At 47.2% G+C, this 22,171-nt stretch overlaps 1 protein-coding gene and 1 non-coding gene across 2 annotated transcripts; both read right to left on the reverse strand.

Moving 5' to 3' along the window:
- Nucleotides 1-17,778: 17,778 nt before the first annotated feature.
- On the reverse strand, nt 17,779-20,605 carry LOC103636980 (Protein PLASTID MOVEMENT IMPAIRED 2). The gene is made up of 2 exons (XM_008659273.4): nt 19,745-20,605; nt 17,779-19,668 (listed from the first exon to the last, which is right to left on the reverse strand). The coding sequence occupies exons 1-2, from the start codon at nt 19,862-19,864 to the stop codon at nt 18,010-18,012; spliced, it is 1,779 nt and encodes a 592-aa protein (XP_008657495.1). The 5' UTR covers nt 19,865-20,605; the 3' UTR covers nt 17,779-18,009.
- A 20-nt stretch (nt 20,606-20,625) lies between these two features.
- LOC111590087 (U5 spliceosomal RNA) lies at nt 20,626-20,745 on the reverse strand. Its single transcript, XR_004852359.1, has one exon. It is a non-coding gene; the product is annotated as a U5 spliceosomal RNA (small nuclear RNA).
- Nucleotides 20,746-22,171: the final 1,426 nt, after the last annotated feature.

The raw sequence follows: 22,171 nt of genomic DNA on the forward strand, positions 1-22,171 counted from the left end.
CACACGTAAGACCGCGGCCCCAACAAAGCCGATAAAAAAACGAAGTCTAGCTCAATGTGCCTCACTTAGCGCCTCCTTCATCTCCTTCAGCCGGCGGGACACAGCGCCCGCCTCGTCCCTGACAGCAGCGAGTGCCGGCATCTCGCCTCCGGCACTAAGAGCACCGCCCTTCACCTTCGGCACTACGGCAGCCGCCGTGATCGCCGCGGCAGGCGCAACAATAACAAGTTGGCCTTCGTCCGACCCTGCGACGTATCAACAAATTAAAAAATGATCCAACGGCTTACCACCAAGATAGTCGTCCACACTAATATCGGTGGCAAAGTCGGCGACGCGCTTGCCCGGCGACGGCAACCCTCGGGCCGCCTTCGCGACCTCCGGCGCCCTGCTGGCCGGCGGCACAGTCTTCGCAGACTTGGAACCACCGGCGCCAGCCGCAGCCTCCGCCGCCTTGCTAGACGCAGGGACGGCCGACTTTGCCGCCAGCGGCGGCTTGCCTCCGCCGGGGGCAGCAGCCTTCGTAGCCCCTCGCTGCCTCTTCGGCCTGGCTTTATGAAGCCTGACAACCGCCTGGCGCTTCTGTGCAGCTCCCTGGCGATCCTTGTCCATCACTGCCGACACAACAGCAGCAATATTCCGCCCGTAAGGAAACACTCTCCATTCACGAACCATGCGAGATGTAAAAAAGTCTTCGCCGGCCGCGCGGGGGATAGGAACATTCCTCGGCCACCAAACCCCGGTAACCCTCAGCATTCGCGCCGAAGACTCCCGGAGCTCGGGCGAAGACATCCTTCCCCCCGGGGCCGCGTATGTCCTCATCAATTCTCTAGCAAAACCATCGGAAACCCCAAGTCCTCCCATAGCAGTACCTAGTTTCCTCTTCTTAGAGGATGGGGCGGCCGCCGGCGCAGGGTCGTCTCCAGACTCTACCACCGGCTTCTTCCCGCGGCGGTCCACATCGTCTTGGCCGGGATAGCCGTTATACGGCAGTCGATTCAATTCAAAAACCCTGTTCAAACGGTCATTCGACCCGCGGATATCCCAGCTACGCTGGCCCTCTATCCTCGGCACGTACCAACCAACGATCCGCACCGCCCCATCCTCTGCCTCACGTACAAAGGCGGCCGGATCGCGGCTTTGCAGATCCAGCGCGAAGGCAGGACTTCGCACCAGCTTCCCACCATGGGAAGGCATCTGGCGAGGGCACACTTCGCCCAACGCCCAGCCATGCGCCAAGGGCCATACCCCGTACGCCACAGATTCTTCAACCAAATCACGGCCACTACTTAGGCCGGCGGCGCACCGAAGGGCCCCTTCGTCCGCATCCTCCTCCGCTACCTCAAAAGGCGGGTATGCTAAGTAAAAATGCGAACACATCTCAGACACGGGGAGCCCCTCATGGTCTTCGACGGTACCCTCCGCGACGTAAAACCAAAACTCATGCCAATTGCCCCACTTGTTGCGGGCGCAAGGGACTAACTCGACTACCTCCATCGTGGTCTTGCCGGTCTTCGGCGTAAACGTACAGGACCCAAACTGAGCAACTTCATCTCCAATCATCCTCTTCTGCCAGTGCAGGCAATAGTACTTCGCAAAGACTTCGACTGATGGCCGCCCGCCGTACGAAGTCGTCGCCCAGACATACTTCGACAGAGCCACCACGGCATTCGGAGTCAGCTGATGTATCTGAACATTAAATCTGCGCAGGACTTCTCCAACAAATCGGTGCGCAGGCAGGCGGAGACCGGCGGCGAAGAACGCCTCGAACACAACCAACTCGCCCTCCGGCTCGGGGACTTCCTCCGTCCCCAGGACACGAGCAACTCCACCGCCAAAGTAACCCAACCGCTGCATATCTTGCACGCGGACCGACGACATCCACGACACACCAAAATCCACCGTATCGCCGGCGCGCAACTCCTCCACCACCAAAGTACTCAGCGTCTCCTCAGACGAGGCGTCGGCCGGCGGCGTAGCGGCAGCAGAAGAAGAGGAGGTCGGCATCGCTACGTACCGTCGGCGGCGGCGGGCGGTCTGCTTCACTCGAGCCAGATCTCCGGCGAACAAGAGCAAGGAGGGCAGACGAGCAGCAAGACGGTGGAAAAGGCGGCTAGGGTTTTCACGGAGCGCGGAAAGTGAAGTTCAAAAAGCGTCGACCCCCGCCCCCTTTTATACACAGGGCGCGGCGCTTCGGGAAACCCGCAGTCCAACAGTACGGTGTCAATCAACGGTCATGTCAAAAACCCCCGCGGAACCACTTCGAGCGAGGGCAGCGTCTCCGCCATCTAGCGACGTCTTCGGCAACAGATGACTTTGTCGAACTGGTCCCTCGGAGGGCAAATGTTGGGGCGAAGGCAAAGACGCCATCGTTCGCTCGAGGCCTTCGCTGCAGTCATTGGCCCAACGGAGATACAACGGGCAGGGACACCCTTCACCCCGTACGACATCAGACGAAGGCCTGCGACGAGGTCACCCCACCGTGCGGACTCGTCCAGCTCGGAGGCCCACGGGTGATCCGGCCCATTGTAACGGGCCCTGCGTGGCCGCTGCGCGTTACGGGCCTAATTTGTAAAGGCATCCCTGTAATTACAGTCTGTAACCCTGCTTTATGGGAATATTCTGGGGATAACCTAGGTGTCTGAGGGCACATGCGTCCTTAACACGAGATGCTGGGCGCTCAGATACCTATAAATACCCCCGCACAGTGCCCGTGAGAGGCTAGATTAACAGAGCTTTTGCCATCTCGTGCGAGAACCCTGTTTACGTCAACTCTCATCCCCGTTGGATCCTCTTGCGCCTGGTAGCAAGTTCCAACAGTCACCTAAGTAAAAGTTGAAGAAGCTCCAAAGTCGTTCCTAAGGGGATGCAGAGCTTAACTCCAAAGTCGTTCCTACGAGGATGCAGAGCTAAAATACCACCTAAGTAAAAGATGAAGAGACTCCAAAGTCGTTCCTAAGGGGATGCAGAGTCTTATTATTGTGAAGTGTTTTCCATCATCATTTTTCGCATCACATCATCGCATCATTCTGCATCATATCATCGCATCATTCATCATTTCACATCATTCAAAAAGGGAGAAGAAGGGAAATTGCTCCTTCATCCGCAAATGTGGTTGACCTACGAAGCTAAGTGTGATTTTGTTAAGGAATTATGAAATAAAGCCAGACAAAAGAAAAGATATTGCATCTCTATCGGTTGCTCTAAAACGGTACGACATTCCTTATTCAAGACCTTCGACAAGACCTTCGGGCCAATACTGTCACTTTGGCAATGACATTCCTTATGCAAGACCTTCGGTAAAAAGTGATTTTCTTCATTAAGTGTGAAAAGAAGGGAATGTGTTTTTTTGCCTTCGGCTCAAAAAACGGTATGTACGATAATTTCACGCTACATAAAGAAATATATTACATCATGAATTACATAGTTTACAAATGTTCCTCGCATGAAGGCAACATACAAATTTTAAAATGTTTTTACAACACAGATTAATTCCTTCAGGACTTTTTTCTGCAGCTTCGTTTAGAAGTTGTTCAACAGACTCATCTATTGTTGCGTTCACTATCTTGAATTCGTCAAAGGTACCCTTTAGGGCTGGATCAGTGTCAGGATCGTATTGCACTGAGGGAGGAGAGAGTTCAGCTGCACCAAAATATAAGTTTCTGTAAGATACGAAGCTAAAACATTTACGAAGCTAAAATATGACAAACGCACTTATACGCCTCTCGCGCTCTGTGGCTTCTTCAGCTTTTCTTGTTTCCTCTGAAGCAAGATGAGATTCTTCTTTGTTTTGCCTGATAGCTTCGTCTGCTATCTCTCTGTCGCCATTCATCCACACTTCGGAATAAAATTTCCCACAAGGGCAGTAGCTTCGGCTGAAGGTTCTTTAATGTCATTTGCTGAAACTGAGAATTCTGGCTGAATTACAGCCTTCGCATGTTCACAGCCAACTTTTTAGGGCAGCGACACAGCCCCTCGAGCGCCTACACAAGCACAAAAGTCCCCCCTGCCAGTTAGAACTTCATCAAATGCTTTGATTTCACCCTCAATCTATTTAATCACAACCTCGAGATCTCCACGGATAAAATTTCGCTCAGCCGAGAATGCGCTAACACTAGTAAAAGCATTTTTTTAGCTTATCAGAGCATTGCATAGCAACAGTGTAACATTCTTCCTTCGCTTGGCAAAGCTCTTCAACATTCTTTTGTACCCTAGACCGCTCAGTGGATATCTCACGCTTTGATTGCTCAACGTTAAAGTTGTCGGTAACTTCATCAAGTTTCTTCTATAGCCTCATCACTTCAGATTTATGCAATTCTAATTGGGCGAATATAGCGTATTATAGATCGGCTATTCTTTTTGCGTCAGCCTCTTTTTCCTATTCAAGCTTTGAAATCTTCTGATCTGCTTCGGAGAATTTAGCCAAATTAGCTTCATTCGTCTTTAGCCTTTCGACTAAAGAGAGAAGAATCTTGTCTTTTTCAAGGGCCTCATTCCTAAGCGTTATAACTTCTGAGCGTAGATTTCCGAAGGCTATTTTAGTGCTCTCATCATCACATTCTTTTTGTGCCTTCAAAGATTTGCTTAAAATAAGACCCTACTAACGACAAAAATAAAATAAGTATATAATTTACTCAGAATGATTATCAAGAGCTCGAAGGAAAGAGTAAGCACAAACCTTCAAACTATTGTATGCCAAGCAGTCTGCTAGATGGTCCTTTGGCATTAAGGATAGCCCGAGCTCAAGCTTCGGGTAACCCATGTTATCCATCATTTCTCAGTAGACGTCAATTTTCTTGTTATCAGGAAGGCAGTATAGGAAATCATCTTCTTCATCGCCTCCGTACACTAGGGATCCCCGAGGATACTTCAGGTGTTTAGCATAATGATGAGCTTTGGAAATTTGCTTCTTTGTTAGTTGTTTTCCTGAAGCATGGCGAATGATGAATTCAAAATCCTCGGGTGATACCACCTCAGGTATCGGCGGTGATACTTTCTCTGATAGGCTTTCACTTGCCTGCTCGGTTGACCTACTTTCCGAAGGTTCAGCTTCGGCACAGTCAAGAACAGTACATTCGTTAGCCTTTTCAATTCTTCAGATTTATCTTTGGAAACCTTTGTAGCAGAAGGAGTTACCACTTTCGTAGGTCTCAAAACAGTTTCAAGCACGTTAGCCATTCTCCTTCCTCTTTTAGGCGTTCTGGCTGGAGCGGTTGTAATTTGTGGTTTTGCTGGAGCCTTCAGCAACTCTTGAACCTTCGACTGATCTGGCAGTTCCAAATGAATAGGTTGAAAGCGAATTAGGCTTACACCTTTTTCCTAATTGATTTTGGTGGTTGAATTGCCCAACACAAATAATTGAACTAACTAGTTTGCTCTAGTCTATAAGTTTTTACAGGTGCCAAAGGTCCACAATAAGCCAATAAAAAGACCAAGAAAGGGTTCAAACAAAGAGAGCAAAAGACAACCCAAAGGCACCCTGGTCTGGTGCACCGGACTGTCCGGTGTGCCACTGGACAGTGTCCGGTGCACCAGGGCACTCGAGGCTGAACTCCTCACCTTCGGGAAAATGGAAGGTCGCTCCGCTATAATTCACCGGACTGTCCGGTAAAGCACCGGACAGTGTCCGGTGTCACACCGGACTGTCTGGTGTGCCAGCGGAGCAACGGCTACTTTGCGCGCAACGGTCGACTGCAACGCATTTAATGCGCGCCAGCGCGCGCAGAGGACAGAGCATGCGCAGTTGGCGCACCGGACAGTCTACAGGACCTGTCCGGTGCACCACCGGACAGCCCAGAGGCCCCACAAGTCAGACCTCCAACGGTCGAACCCCAACGGCTAGCTGACGTGGCTGGCGCACCGGACAGTGTCCGGTGCGCCATGCGACAGCAGTCTTCCAACGGCCATTTTTGGTGGTTGGGGCTATAAATACCCCAACCACCCCACATTCAATGGCATCCAAGTTTTCCACCTTCAACACATTACAAGAGCTATAGCATTCAATTCTAGACACTCCAAAGAGATCAAATCCTCTCCCAAGTCTGGAATCACTCCAAATCAAATAGTGACTAGAGAGAGCGACATTTGTGTTCATTTGAGCTCTTGCGCTTGGATCACTTCTTTTCTTTCTCATTCTTCTTGTGATCAAACTCAATTGTGACCAAGGCAAGGGACACCAATTGTGTGGTGGTCCTTGCGGGAACTTCGTGTTCCGTTTGATTGAGAAGAGAAGCTCACTCGGTCTAAGTGACCGTTTGAGAGAGGGAAAGGGTTGAAAGAGACCCGGTCTTCGTGACCACTTCAACGGTGAGTAGGTTTGCAAAGAACCGAATCTCGGTAAAACAAATCATCGTGTCTCGCTCTTTATTTGCTCACGATTTGTTTTGCGCCCTCTCTCTCGGACTCGTTTATATTTCTAACGCTAACCCGGCTTGTAGTTGTGCTTAAGTTTATAAATTTCAGATTCGCCCTATTCACCCCCCCCTCTAGGCGACTTTCAATTAGTATCGGAGACGGTGCTTCATTAGAGCTTAACCGCTCGAAGTGATGTTAGGAGCATCCGCCAAGAGGGAGTTCGAGACCGGCGAGAGGTCCGCTACAAGCCATAGGAAGGCTCCATCCGGGGAGTCCACCAACAAGGTGAAGGGATCCCCTTCACACAACAAGTCGCATCGGAGCGGTGATAAGAAGAAGAAGATGAGGAAGGTGGTCTACTACGAGACCGACTCTTCGTCGCCATCCACCTCCGGCTCCGACACGCCGTCCGTAACTTCTAAGCGCCATGAACACAAGAAGTTTAGTAAGATTCCCCTATGCTACCCTCGCATTTCTAAGCGTACTCCATTACTTTCCGTCCCATTAGGCAAACCACCTATGTTTGATGGTGAAGATTATAATATGTGGAGTGATAAAATGAGGCATCATCTAACCTCACTCCACACTAGCATTTGGGATGTTGTTGAGATTGGAGTACAGGTACCATCACCGGGGGATGAAGACTATGATTCGGACGAGGTCGCCCAAATCCGGCACTTCAACTCTCAAGCCACCACTATACTCCTCGCCTCTCTAAGTCGAGAGGAGTATAACAAGGTGCAAGGATTGAAAAGTGCCAAAGAGATTTGGGACGTACTCAAGACCGCGCATGAAGGAGATGAAGTAACCAAAATCACCAAGCGGGAGACGATCGAGGGGGAGCTCGGTCGCTTCCGGCTTCGCCAAGGGGAGGAGCCACAAGACATGTACAACCGCTTGAAGACCTTGGTGAACCAAGTGCGCAACCTCAGGAGCACAAAATGGGATGACCATGAAATGGTCAAGGTTATTCTAAGATCCCTTGTTTTTCTTAATCCTACACAAGTTCAATTAATTCGAGGCAATCCTAGATATACACTAATGTCTCCCGAGGAAGTAATAGGGAATTTTGTGAGCTTTGAGTTGATGATCAAAGGCTCAAAGAAAATCATCGAGCTAGATGGCCCCTCCGCGCCCGAAGCGCAACCGGTTGCATTCAAGGCAACGGAGGAGAAAAAGGAGGAGTCTACATCAAGTAGACAACCCATCGACGCCTCTAAGCTCGACAACGAGGAGATGACGCTCATCATCAAGAGTTTCCGCCAAATCCTCAAGCAAAGGAGGGGAAGGATTACAAGCCCCGCTCCAAGAAAGTGCTATACAAATGTATAGGTGTACATTCGGGCCGCCCGACCCGGCCCGGCCCAAGCCCGAAAAGGTCCGTATTGTTTGAATTTCGGACCGGCCCGGCCCATTTGAATTTCAGGCCAGGCCGGCCCATGGGCCTAGCCCTCGGCCCACGGCCCGGCCTGTAATTGCTTAAACGTGCCAGGCTCATTTCGGACGGCCCGAAATTATAAAAGCCCTAAATTCAATTTTTGGCCAAAATTCAATTTTTGGCCCAAAATTCACATTAGAGCCCTAAATTCAAAAAAATAAAACAAATAAAAGATAAGACAAATAAATTTGAACAAAATTAAACTTAATATTTGTATTAAAGTTACCACAGCTATGCAATGACTACCTCGTTTATAAATCATTTTGTTAGAAGGAAAAAGAGTATAATCAGCTCTATACAAAGTTCGTAAGTTCAGTTTATTGTCTAATGTTTATAATAAAAGTAAAATTACATCACACACTCTAATTCAAAGCTACAAAAAACATCTAACTAGCATTATCTCTAGCTTTGTGTTCTTTATCAAGTATATGAAAGTGTGGAATGAAGTGTGGTTTTAATAAATATATGGGCCTTTTCGTGCCTCTAAATGGGCCATTTCGTGCATGTCTTAAACGGGCCATGCTCGTGCCCGCCCATGGGCCGTGACCTCGGCCCAAACCCGGCCCGATATAACGGGGCATGCCGGCCCGGCACTAAATTATTTCGGGTCGTGTCGTGCCTGGGCCGTGCTTTTTTTCCGTGCTTCGGGCCGGCCCATCAGGCCCGGCCCAAATGTACACCTATATACAAATATGGTAAGCCCGGTCATTTTATTGCAAAATGTCCACTTCTAGTGACAGTGACAGGGGCGACGACAAGAAGGGCAAGAGGAGAGAAAAGAAAAGGTACTACAAGAAGAAGGGCGGCGATGCCCATATGTGTCGCGAGTGGGACTCCGATGAGAGCTCCTCCGACTCCTTCTCCGATGAGGACACCGCCACATCGCCGTCACCAAGGGACTCCTCTTCCCCAACGTCGGCCACAAGTGCCTCATGGCAAAGGACGGCAAAAAGAAGAAGGTGAAATCTAAATCCTCTAAATATGCATCCTCTAGTGATGAAGATAATGCTAGTGATGAGGAGGATAATTTGCGCATCCTTTTTGCCAACCTAAACATGCAACAAAAAGAAAAATTGAATGAACTAATTAGTGCTATTCATGAAAAGGATGAACTCTTGGACACCCAAGAGGACTTCCTAATTAAGGAAAATAAGAAGCATGTTAAGGTTAAAAATGCTTACGCTCTAGAAGTAGAAAAATGTGAAAAACTATCTAGTGAGCTAAGCACTTGCCATGATACTATTGTCAACCTTAGAAATGAGAATGCTAAATCAAGGTTGATTCAAATGTTTGTAATGATTCAATTCCCAATCTTAGTAATGATAATGCTAATTTGCTTACTAAGATTGAAAAGTTGAATGATTCACTTGCTAGCCTTAAGATTGAAAACGAAAAATTAATTACTAAGGCTAAAGAATTAGATGTTTGCAATGCTTCCATTTCCGATCTTAGAGATAACAATGATATTTTACGTGCTAAGATTGTTGAACTTAATTCTTGCAAACCCTCTACATCTACCATTGAGCATGTCACTATTTGCACTAGATGTAGAGACATTAACATTGATGCTATTCATGATCATATGGCTTTAATTAAACAACAAAATGATCATTTAGCAAAATTAGATGCTAAAATTTCTAAGCATGACTTAGAAAATGAAAATTTTAAATTTGCTAGAAGCATGCTCTATAGTGGGAGACGCACTGGCATCAAGGATGGCATTGGCTTCCAAAAGGAGGACAATGTCAAACTTAATGCCCTCCTAAAAGATTGTCTAACTTTGTAAAGGGCAAGGCTCCCATGCCTCAGGATAACGAGGGTTACATTTTGTACCCTGCCGGTTATCCCGAGAGCAAAATTAGGAGAATTCATTCTAGGAAGTCTCACTCTGGCCCTAATCATGCTTTTATGTATAAGGGTGAGAGATCTAGCTCTAGGCAATCAACTCGTGCTAAATTGCCTAAGAAGAAAACTCTTGCTGCATCAAATGATCATAACATTTCATTTAAAACTTTTGATGCATCTTATGTATTGACTAACAAATCCGGCAAGATAGTTGCCAAGTATGTTGGGGGCAAACACAAGGGATCAAAGACTTGTGTTTGGGTACCCAAAGTTCTTGTATCTAATGTCAAAGGACCCAAAACCATTTGGGTACCTAAAATCAAGAACTAAAATTGTTTTGTAGGTTTATGCATCTGGGGGCTCAAGTTGGATCATCGATAGCGGGTGCACAAACCATATGACAGGGGAGAAGAAGATGTTCTCCTCCTACGAGAAAAACCAAGATCCCCAAAGAGCGATCACATTCGGGGATGGAAACCAAGGTTTGATCAAAGGATTGGGTAAAATTGCTATATAACCCGATCATTCCATTTCCAATGTTTTTCTTGTAGACTCTTTAGATTACAACTTGCTTTCAATTTCGCAATTATGTAAAATGGGCTACAACTGTCTTTTTACAGATGTAGGTGTTACTGTCTTTAGAAGATGTGATGATTCAATAGCATTTAAGGGAGTGTTAGAGGGTCAGCTATACTTAGTAGATTTTGATAAAGCTGAACTCGACACTTGCTTAATTGCTAAGACTAACATGGGCTGGCTCTGGCACCGCCGACTAGCACATGTTGGAATGAAGAATCTTCACAAGCTTCTAAAGGGAGAACACATTTTGGGACTAACAAATGTTCATTTTGAGAAAGACAGGGTTTGTAGAGCATGTCAGGCAGGGAAGCAAGTTGGTGTTCATCATCCACACAAGAACATCATGACGACTGACAGGCCACTCGAGCTCCTACACATGGACCTATTCGGCCCGATAGCTTACATAAGCATCGGCAGGAGTAAGTACTGTCTAGTTATTATGGATGATTATTCTCGCTTCACTTGGGTGTTCTTTTTACAGGAAAAATCTCATACCCAAGAGACCTTAAAAGGATTCTTGAGACGGGCTCAAAACGAGTTCGGCTTAAGAATCAAGAAAATAAGAAGCGACAACGGGACGGAGTTCAAGAACTCTCAAATTTAAGGCTTTCTTGAGGAGGAGGGCATCAAGCATGAGTTCTCTTCTCCCTACACCCCACAACAAAATGGTATAGTGAAGAGGAAGAATAGAACTCTATTGGACATGGCAAGAACCATGCTTGATGAGTACAAGACTTCGGATCGGTTTTGGGCCGAGGCGGTCAACACCGCCTGCTACGCCATCAACCGGTTGTATCTACACCGAATCCTCAAGAAGACATCATACGAACTCCTAACCGGTAAAAAACCCAATGTTTCATATTTTAGAGTCTTTGGTAGCAAATGCTTTATTCTTGTTAAAAGAGGTAGAAAATCCAAATTTGCTCCTAAGGCTGTAGAAGGCTTTTTATTAGGATATGATTCGAACACAAGGGCATATAGAGTCTTTAACAAGTCCTCTGGACTAGTTGAAGTTTCTTGTGACATTGTGTTTGATGAGACTAATGGCTCTCAAGTAGAGCAAGTTGATCTTGATGAGATAGGTGATGAAGAGGCTCCATGCGTCGCGCTAAGGAACATGTCCATTGGAGATGTGTGTCCTAAGGAATCCGAAGAACCTCCAAATGCACAAGATCAACCATCCTCCTCCACGCAAGCATCTCCACCAACTCAAAATGAGGATGAGGCTCAAGATGATGAAGGAGAAGATCAAGAAGATGAGCCACCTCAAGATGACGGCAATAATCAAGGGGGAGATGCAAATGAAATGATCAAGACAAGGAGGATGAAGAACCAAGACCGCCACACCCAAGAGTCCACCAAGCAATTCAACGAGATCACCCCGTGAACACCATCCTCGGTGATATTCAAAAGGGGGTAACTACTCGATCTCGTGTTGCTCATTTTTGTGAACATTACTCTTTTGTTTCCTCTATTGAGCCACACAGGGTAGAGGAAGCACTACAAGATTCGGATTGGGTGGCAGCGATGCAAGAGGAGCTCAACAACTTCACTAGGAATGAGATATGGCATTTAGTTCCACGTCCTAATCAAAATGTTGTAGGAACCAAGTGGGTCTTCCGCAACAAGCAAGATGAGCATGGTGTGGTGACAAGGAACAAAGCCCGACATGTGGCCAAGGGATATTCACAAGTCGAAGGTTTGGATTTCGGTGAAACCTATGCACCCGTAGCTAGGCTAGAATCAATTCGCATTTTACTTGCCTATGCTACTTACCATGGCTTTAAGCTTTATCAAATGGACGTGAAAAGTGCCTTCCTCAATGGACCAATCAAGGAGGAGGTCTATGTTGAGCAACCTCCCGGCTTTGAACATAGTGAATACCCTAACCATGTGTATAAACTCTCTAAGGCACTTTATGCGCTCAAGCAAGCTCCAAGAGCATGGTATGAATGCCTTAGAGATTTCCTTATCACTAATGGCTTCAAAGTCGGAAAAGCCGATCCTACTTTATTTACTAAAACTCTTGACAATGATTTGTTTGTATGCCAAATTTATGTTGATGATATTATATTTGGGTCTACTAACGAATCTACATGTGAGGAATTTAGTAGGATCATGACACAGAAATTCGAGATGTCGATGATGGGGGAGTTGAAGTACTTCTTGGGATTTCAAGTGAAGCAACTCCAAGAGGGCACCTTCATTAGCCAAACAAAGTATATTCAAGACATTCTCAACAAGTTTGGAATGAAGGATGCCAAGCCCATCAAGACACCCATGGGAACCAATGGGCATCTCGACCTCGACACGGGAGGTAAATCCGTCGATCAGAAGGTATATCGGTCGATGATAGGCTCTTTACTCTATTTATGTGCATCTCGACCGGACATTATGCTTTCCGTATGCATGTGTGCAAGATTCCAAGCCGACCCTAAGGAAGCTCACCTTACGGCCGTAAAACGAATCTTGAGATATTTAGTTTATACTCCTAAGTTTGGGCTTTGGTATCCTCGGGGATCCACATTTGATTTAATTGGTTATTCGGATGCCGATTGGGCGGGGTGTAAAATCAATAGAAAGAGCACATCGGGGACTTGTCAGTTCTTGGGAAGGTCCCTGGTGTCTTGGGCTTCAAAGAAGCAAAATTCCGTAGCTCTTTCTACCGCCGAGGCCGAGTATATTGCCGCAGGCCATTGTTGCATGCAATTACTTTGGATGAGGCAAACCCTTAGGGACTACGGTTACAAATTAACCAAAGTTCCTCTGCTATGTGATAATGAGAGTGTAATCCGCATGGCGGATAATCCCGTTGAGCATAGCCGCACTAAACACATAGCCATTCGGTATCATTTCTTAAGGGATCACCAACAAAAGGGAGATATCGAGATTGCATATATTAACACTAAGGAACAATTAGCCAAAATCTTTACCCAGCCACTAGATGAACAAACTTTTAACAAACTTAGGCATGAGCTAAATATTCTTGATTCTAGGAATTTCTTTTGATATCTTGCACACATAGCTCATTAATATACCTTTGATCATGTCTCTTTTATATGCTATGACTAATGTGTTTTCAAGTGAATTTCAAACCAAGTCATAGATTGAAAGGGAATTCGAGTCTTCGGCGAAGACAAAGGCTTCCACTCCACTCCATCGAATTACTCATCCTTCACCGTCGCTCCGAGCATCTCTCCAACTTTGGTATAATCTTCACTCATATATTGTTTGCCAAAGGGGGAGAAAGTAGTTACAAGGGCTTATATTTCACTCAAGTATTCGTTTTTGGCGATTCATGCCAAAGGGGGAGAAAGTATTAGCCCAAAGCAAAAGGACCGCACCACCACCAATTTTCAAAATTTGAGTTAAGAAAAGATTTTTGAAATGATGAATTTTTCAATTGTTATCTTATTATATTCAAAGGGGGGAGAAAGTAGTATTTTCAAAATTGGTATCTTAAAACCCTCTTGAACACTAAGAGGAGGATTTTATTGAGGGGGAGTTTTGTTTAGTCAAAGGAAAAGCATTTGAAATAGGGAGAGAAAATTTTAAGTCTTGAAAATGCTTCTCAAAATCTTATTCATTTACCTTTGACTATTTGCAAAAGGACTTCGAAAAGAATTTACAAAAGTTTGCAAAAACAAAACATGTGGTGCAAGCGTGGTCCAAAATGTTAAAAATAAAGAAACAATCCATGCATATCTTATAAAAATGTTTATTGGTTCAATTCTAAGTAACCTTTGCACTTACATTTATGCAAACTAGTTCAATTATGCACTTCTATATTTGCTTTGGTTTGTGTTGGCATCAATCACCAAAAAGGGGGAGATTGAAAGGGAATTAGGCTTACACCTTTTTCCTAATTGATTTTGGTGGTTGAATTGCCCAACACAAATAATTGAACTAACTAGTTTGCTCTAGTCTATAAGTTTTTACAGGTGCCAAAGGTCCACAATAAGCCAATAAAAAGACCAAGAAAGGGTTCAAACAAAGAGAGCAAAAGACAACCCAAAGGCACCCTGATCTGGCGCACCGGACTGTCCGGTGTGCCACCGGACAGTATCCGGTGCACCACCGGATAGTGTCCGGTGCACCAGGGCACTCGAGGCTGAACTCCTCACCTTCGGGAAAATGGGAGGCCGCTCCGCTATAATTCACCGGACTGTCCGGTGAAGCACCGGACAGTGTCAGGTGTCACACCGGACTGTCCGGTGTGCCAGCGGAGCAACGGCTACTTCACGCGCAACGGTCGACTGCAACGCATTTAATGTGTGCCTGCGCGCGTAGAGGACAGAGCACGCGTAGTTGGCGCACCGGACAGTCTACAGGACCTGTCCGGTGCACCACCGGACAGCCTAGAGGCCCCACAAGTCAGAGCTCCAACGGTCGAACCCCAACGGTTGGCTGACGTGGCTGGCGCACCGGACTGTCCGGTGCGCCATGCGACAGCAGTCTTCCAACGGCCATTTTTGGTGGTTGGGGCTATAAATACCTCAACCACCCCACATTCAATGACATCCAAGTTTTCCACCTTCAACACATTACAAGAGCTATAGCATTCAATTCTAGACACTCCAAAGAGATCAAATCCTCTCCCAAGTCCGGAATCACTCCAAATCAAATAGTGACTAGAGAGAGCGACATTTGTGTTCATTTGAGCTCTTGCGCTTGGATCGCTTCTTTTCTTTCTCATTCTTCTTGTGATCAAACTCAATTGTAACCAAGGCAAGAGACACCAATTGTGTGGTGGTCCTTGCGGGAATTTCGTGTTCCGTTTGATTGAGAAGAGAAGCTCACTCGGTCTAAGTGACCGTTTGAGAGAGGGAAAGGGTTGAAAGAGACCCGGTCTTCGTGACCACCTCAACGGGGAGTAGGTTTGCAAAGAACCGAACCTCGGTAAAACAAATCATCGTGCCTCGCTCTTTATTTGCTCACAATTTGTTTTGCGCCCTCTCTCTCGGACTCGTTTATATTTCTAACGCTAACCCGGCTTGTATTTGTGCTTAAGTTTATAAATTTCAGATTCGCCCTATTCACCCCCCCTCTAGGCGACTTTCATAGGTTCTACGGCTTTCACTACAGTTGGTGGTAGGATTCCTTCGTCCTTTTTGGTAGTTTCTGTTTCTGAGGTCTCTGTGTTAGGCAGTTGTGCAGCCCTCTCCAAAAAGTACGACTTTGGTCGGTGGGTTAAAACCTTCACCCTCTTTTGCTTCGATGCAACAGAAGAAGCCTCTAGCGCACTCTTCCTTTTTAACCCCCTTTTCCGAGCAGGGAAGTGGTAATCAGGATAAACAAATCTGATAGCATCAAAGACTTTGTTCAGTCTTCGTTTCCCTCGAGCACTGAAGGTAGTGTACATAGCTTCATCCTCAGCCTTCGTATAGCCTCCTAGCAATTCATCACTTGTTGCTTCAATAGCATCTAACCAATCATCATCTGGCTCACCAAATTGATTCATAAATCGATAAGTGTATTTCAATTGAATCAGACTGCTCTTTCTGGTTTCTGAATAAGCTTCAGCACCCTTCGACATTTCCCATTCGGCAGCCAAGGGTCATACCTTGAAGGCTATGTGTTCCTACACTAAGTCTCTGGAACTAATGTAGCTGCATACAGCAATGAATGCTGCCAGGCAACCTTGTGATTTCTCCGTATTCGCAATAGCAGGCCTTCTGAGTCCAAAGCTGGATCGGATAGGCCACTAGATTACATATTTTATGTCAATTCTTTCACTCAGGTCATTCTTCACATAAAACCACTGTTTCAACCATGAACTTGGCCATTTTTTACGAAGGTTTGGCATAGGATGCCTTGCATCAGACTGGTATATGAAGGTGTAACACCGATGTTATTATGGTATTGCTCCTTCCCGGTGGCCTTCGTCCGGTTCCAATCCCTGGCTCCTTATTGCCCAAATGAAAATTCCAACCTAGATTAATGCATCAAGGGTGAGCTGATGAAGGAAAATTTCAAACTTCTTTAAAACCTCGACTAGAAACCTGTGTAAAGGAAACCGAAGCCCAACCTTCATGAAGCTTCGAAAAACCACCACTTAATCTTTTTCAAGAAGTGGAACAATATTTTCAGCTGATTCTCACTATAGACACATCAAGAAAGTATTTGCCTTTCATAGTCTCAACATGTCCTTTCTTCACGGTTGATTTCCCAAATACCACATGACTCGGCCTCCACGACCGATCTTCGGCATCATCGTTATCACTTTCAATATTAAAATCTTCATTGTCACTAGAATCTTCAGACAGTCCGGCTAAAATCTCATCAGTAATTTTTTAATATTTGTCCTTTCCATAGCTTCATAAAACTCAGCTAGTGCGGGGTCCTCACTTCTCTTATCTTCGGCCATCTCAGCATTGGTTGAAGCAAAGAGACGAAGCTCGAACAGAGTCGCAAGTACAATGTCAACAAGCTAAACAACAAAACTAACACAAGCTTGATAGCACAAAAAATATTTTCATTGCAACCCTCATATATATACTACACGGTGGGCCCCACGATACAGAAGCTTTCGCTATTCTAGTGAAGCAAATGTGTTTTTTCGAACCTTCGGTTAAAGGTCTTCGTTCGTTTCGTAGTCTGAATTTGTTACAAAGAAACAAACTAATACTGCGAGGGGCTACTGTTGGGGGCCTTCGTCTTCCGAATGTCCTCAAAAACACAGCTAACCATTTGTTACCAGCATGTTTCCAAGTGTTACAGGAGCTTCGTTACCGGAAAAGCTTCGGCATAGATCAATGGAAGCGCGACGAAGCAAGCTTCGTTATGATGACGCAGGAAGGCGACATAAGGAGAAGGTGTTGTTCAACTGCTATGTGCAAATGACAATATTGTCCCTGTGACATTTGTAAACCTTGTATGTAATTTTTGAGGGTATGAATGTAATATCGTACGAAGTTGTACGACTGTCTATAAATAGATGAACAGTACCTCATACTATACACGCTGGATTGGAACTGCATTCGCGCTTTCGCCTTCAAACAATTCAAAGGTACAAATGTAATATGCATTATGTATCACTTTGTCAATTTATGAAATGAATCTTGATGTTGTTTAACATTTGATATGGAATAAATAACCAACATAATGTTACATCTATAACTATATTTTTATATTTAAGAATGATGAAGACTTGTTCTTCATGACCTTTGTCCAAGGCCTGTTATGTCCGAGAGGAGATAATGATTTGAAGGACGAAGTTCTTTAACGTTTAACAATTGTGTTGTTTTGTTTTATGATTCAATAATAAAAAATGAGTGACAACAGGAGATGTAGCATCTGTCAGTTAATGTAATGTCCCTTCTGTTTCTTCTTCTCCTCGCCTTTGCTCGGCACCTGATGTGATGCCGTTTCATTTTTTGCAGTAAGAGTTTGAAGCAGACGAGAAGAATGGGAAGGTGAGCTGCGGCCACGGCTACCATGTGCAGTGCATTAAGCAGTGGCTTTCTCGGAAGAACGCTTGCCCGGTTTGCAAGACTGCTGTCTCCAAGACCTCCACACTCTACGCTTCCGTTGAGTATGATTAAGATTAATCAAATTGTAATGCAAAGGGTTAGTTCTTTTCTTGTTGACTCGTTGTACAGCCGTCCGCATACACGCTTGTACAATACAAGAACACTATCCAAGTATTAATTTACGTACGTATATAATTTACATTTTTTTTCTCCTCCATGGTCTATCGAGTAGGCATGGCAGTCGGACTGCGTCAGTCCTTCCATGCATCTGCTGCTGCTTCATGAGTTCCTGTCTGAGGTGTATCAAGTGCTATCGAGCATGATTCATCCACCACATTTCCCGGTGACGAGCTTCAGGTACTTGGACGCCACCGTCCTCGTCTTCCTGCTAACCAACGGCGACCTTTGCTTCCGCACCACCACCGACGACGACGACGGTGTGCCGGTCGTCCTTGACGTCTCCGGCTCCACGCCCTCCCTCGGCGCCGGCCGCCTCCTTGTCTGCGCGCGCTGCTGCACGCCAACGCGCCGCGGTTCACGCTCCTCTTCACTCGGGCTATCCGTGGCGTCCGCTTCACCGGCCTTCGTCTCTGCCACCTCCCTCTCGACCATCTCGACCCGCATCGCAATCTCCTTCTCGCCGGCGCGCAGCGCCTCCGCCCACGCCTCCGCCGCGGCCGCCTTCTTCTCGGCGAGGGCCCGGACGACCTCGGGGCGGGCGGCCAGGTACTCGTACTCGAACCTTGCGACCGTCACGTTCCCGCCGGACGCCTGCGGCGCAGTCCCGGCCAGCGCCGCGTCCTCGACGGCGGCCCTGAGCCTCGCCGTGGCCGCGGCCTCCGACGCCCTCGCCGCCTCGAGCTCCTTGATCGACTCCCTGACCCTCTGCTCGACCGCCGCGATCTCGGCGCCGACGGCGTCCGCGTCCTCTGTCACGCTCTGGCTGTCCAGCTCCGTCAGCGCCCTCTCCTTCTCCGCTGCCTCGGTCTCCTCGCCCAGCCGCCGCAGCGCGGCCGACAGCTCGGCCAGCACCGCCTCGGCCCGCTCGTCCACGGCCGTGGCGGCGTCCAGCCGGGACCTGGCCGTGACAAGCCTGGCGTTCAGCTGGCTCACCTGCGCGCTGGCTCGTACCTCCTGCTCGGCGAGCCGGTCGATCTCCTCGGCCGTCTCCCCGCGGGTGCGTTCTACGGAGCCGGCGAACGCGCGGGCTCCCTCTTCTTTCATGGGCTCCTCCAGCTCGGCCTCCGCAGCCTGCCGCGCTGCCGTCGGTGCGGTCTCGGCGTCCACGACGGCGTGGGCCGTCGCCGGCACCGCCGCCGCCGTGTCCGCGGACTCGAGTCCCACGTCGGAGCTGCTGGCGGTGGCGAACCTCTCGTCAGGGTCGCTCGCTCCGAGGCTCCTGTCCCTACGCAGCACTAAGGCACGCGCCCTCGTGTCCTGCACGCCCTGCTTGCGGAATCCACCGGCCACGGCGAGCTCCATTATGCCTGGGCCACGCTCCTCGTTTCCCTCGCCGGCCTCTCCCTCCGCACCGTCGAGGGGAGGCGGACCGGGGCTCGTCGCTCTGGGCGTCGGCGTCTCCGCGACTCCCTCGGCCTCGGCCTCGGCCTCCCTCGCGGACTTCACCTCGCGCTGCAGCTGCCGGAGCTCCCTCTTGACGCGGTCCAGCTCCTGCATCACCTCGACGAGCAGCGTGCTGCTCTGATCCCGAGGATGGTCGGCGGCGTCCACCACCAACCCCGTCTTCTTCCTCCTGCTGCCGCTGGCACGTGTTCTTTGGAGCTCCGGCCTGTGAGAAGCCCTCGCCGTGGCGGCGTTGGCCTGCTCGACCTGCCGCTCCAGTTCCTGGGCCATGCCAGTCGCCCTTGACAGCTCGGACTCGGCACGGCCGCGCTCCCGCTCCGTGACGACGGCCCTGCGCTGGTCCAGCAGCCGCTCCAGGGTGGGTGATTGTGATTCGCTCGCAGTCGCGGGTGAGAATTTCTGCATGCATGCGCCACGGTCGGTGTCAAGCGCAGCACATCATTTTCATTTTCAGAGTTGAGAATTCAGATGGTACCTTGTTGGCGGCTCTTCTCCTGCTCCTCCCCGGCCTCCTCACATCGATGCTCTGGCCAAAAATGCTCATGGCCTCTCCCGACCTGATCTCTCCCGAGTTCTGCTCCATTTTACTCTCCATGTCCTTGAAAGATCTCTTAGAAGCTTGGTTATATAGTAGGACGGCAACAACATAAACGACAAGCGTTGGCGTTGAAGTTCCAAGCCTGGGAATGCATGGCAAAATTCAGAGGAGCCCCCCTCACTAGAAAAGCACATACAAAATACATCACAGTCGCAGCTCTACAGTATCCATGCTGTTGCTGTGGGGCATTCCTAGAAAGCGACCAAAATACCCAGCTCGCATTTCCCTTCATTTTCTTTTCGAAAATTGCTTCCTTGTTAACTCAGTTGCCTTGGTGGTTGGTTGGTTCATTGGACAGAATATAAATGGAGGTCCCGAGATCAGTTTGGGTGCTCCCACCAGCTAACGGCAGCCTGTGTGCAGAGGACAACGCCCGTGCCTTGGAGACTCCTGCGGGCTTACTAGCAAATACCAGACAACCACCTTGCTGTTGGCGCCTGTGTGCATAGGACAAGCTGTGGAAAATGTATCATCACCATCGTGAATTGCGGTGCATGAGCTTCATCCAGGGAATTGCTGCATTGTGCAGAGTCAGATCAGCAGCAAAGCGAGAACACTCGGCACCTGATGCTGCGATGACAACACAGTTGCCTTCTCCTTTTTGAAGATTCAGTTGCCTTCTCCTGTCTGGCTGATGAATTGAATTGATAAATAAAAGAATATTGTTGCTTGAGGCCATATAAGAACTAGAATTGAGACTGGTTGTTTGAATGAGAATTGAGAATTTAAATTAATTAAATTACATTGAATTTGTTGGGGTCCTCCCTAAATAGGAGAACACCCTTAAAAAATTAAGGTATGCTGCTAATTATGATGAGCACACAGTATTCTTTAGTAAAAGGCGAAAGAATAGTTCGCTTTGTGCTCACCACACAGCTCCGTGTTTTAGTCTGGTGACACCAACCCCTCTCTTATAACTTGTCCCGTAACCCTATGTCTATCAGCTCCACGATAAGGTACTAATAATCCCATGATCAACACCTACTTTCGGCCGAGTCTTCTGTCCAGGGTTCAAGTGGGCTGTTCTACATCCATCCATGGGCCGTCCAGCAATGAATCGTGCGGAGTCTGGCCTGCCAACGATTTCACAAGTGAAGTTCCACGCTGGCCGCTGGCTTCGAGCTTGCTGGACGCGCAGTCAGCGTCTTTAACGAGTTCTTTTTTTATTCGTTTCTTGCCAAAAGGGCTATCAAGGCGACCCTATCAAAGCAGCCCAGAGGCCACGGCCCATGTGCTGAACATCATTTGCAGCCCACGAGTTGGTCTGACCTATTTTTGCTGATACGTGTTCTGGAGTGAAAGGAAGTCTATTTTAGCTCTACCTCTATGTGAGTATCCGTGGTCTAATTTTTCTTACTAAATTTTAAAATTATATATATATATAGATATATATTACCTCCAAAGTTTTAAAACTTTTTATATTACGTCTCTATCTTAACTTGAATTGGTTTTAAAGGCAGTTTCATCATTTGTATTAACAAAATAAAAACTGTGTCTCTGTTAGATACTTGGTAAAACTTTTAAACGTAAAAAATGTTCCTAAGTTTATAGTTTTTAAGCAAACTCCAGAGTTAGATTAGGACAAGAAAATCCAAATAAAATATTTAGATCTCATGTTGGTATCCATATTCCCTAGAAGCTCTAAAGAATATATTTAGCTCTGGCAAGATTAAAAATGTATCTAAAAAAACTTGAAAATTTTGGTAAAACGTTATAGTCAATGTTTAAACATGTCTTAATAACTTTCTGCGACAAAAAAAGGTGCGGAGTATAAGATACAACTAGCATGAATGCAGCTTAAATGGTGAACAACGCAAATATATTTTTGCGGTAGCGGACAGATGTCCAACTTGTCACCGATCAAATTGATTTCAGACCTAACAAGATATAAACAAACGTCATCGTCTCGTTATTCTAAAAATTATTTTGAAAACGACACAAGATGAAGACCTTTGAATTGATTATTTCAGAATCAACTCAAAGCTCGGGGGCTACACCTATTGGGTGCGCCTTCGGTGCACCCAACAGATTCACAATGCCTGAAAGCCAAATGCTGATTTGAAAAGCAAAAGTATGAAGACCTTTGAATGGAATACTTCTAAAATCCACTCAAAGCCCCGGGACTACACAACTGATTCACAATGCCTGGAAGCCAAATGCTGATTTGAAAAGCAGAAGGATGAAGACATTTGAATGGATTACTTCTCAAATCCACTCAAAGCTCAGGGGCTACACTCATTGAGTGCACCTTCAGTGCACCCAACAGATTCACGACACCCTGAAGCCAAGTGCTGATTTCAAAAG

This window comes from Zea mays, chromosome 8 (genome assembly GCF_902167145.1).
Source record: "Zea mays cultivar B73 chromosome 8, Zm-B73-REFERENCE-NAM-5.0, whole genome shotgun sequence".
NCBI classification, from domain to species: Eukaryota; Viridiplantae; Streptophyta; class Magnoliopsida; order Poales; family Poaceae; genus Zea; species Zea mays.

Bases quoted from the DNA above. Each gene is read 5' to 3' on its own strand.
- LOC103636980 (XM_008659273.4), bottom strand. From the start codon at position 19,864: ATGGAGAGTAAAATGGAGCAGAACTCGGGAGAGATCAGGTCGGGAGAG. The intron at 19,669-19,744 runs GTACCATCTGAA...GCATGCATGCAG, and splicing joins GGAGAAGAGCCGCCAACAAG to AAATTCTCACCCGCGACTGC.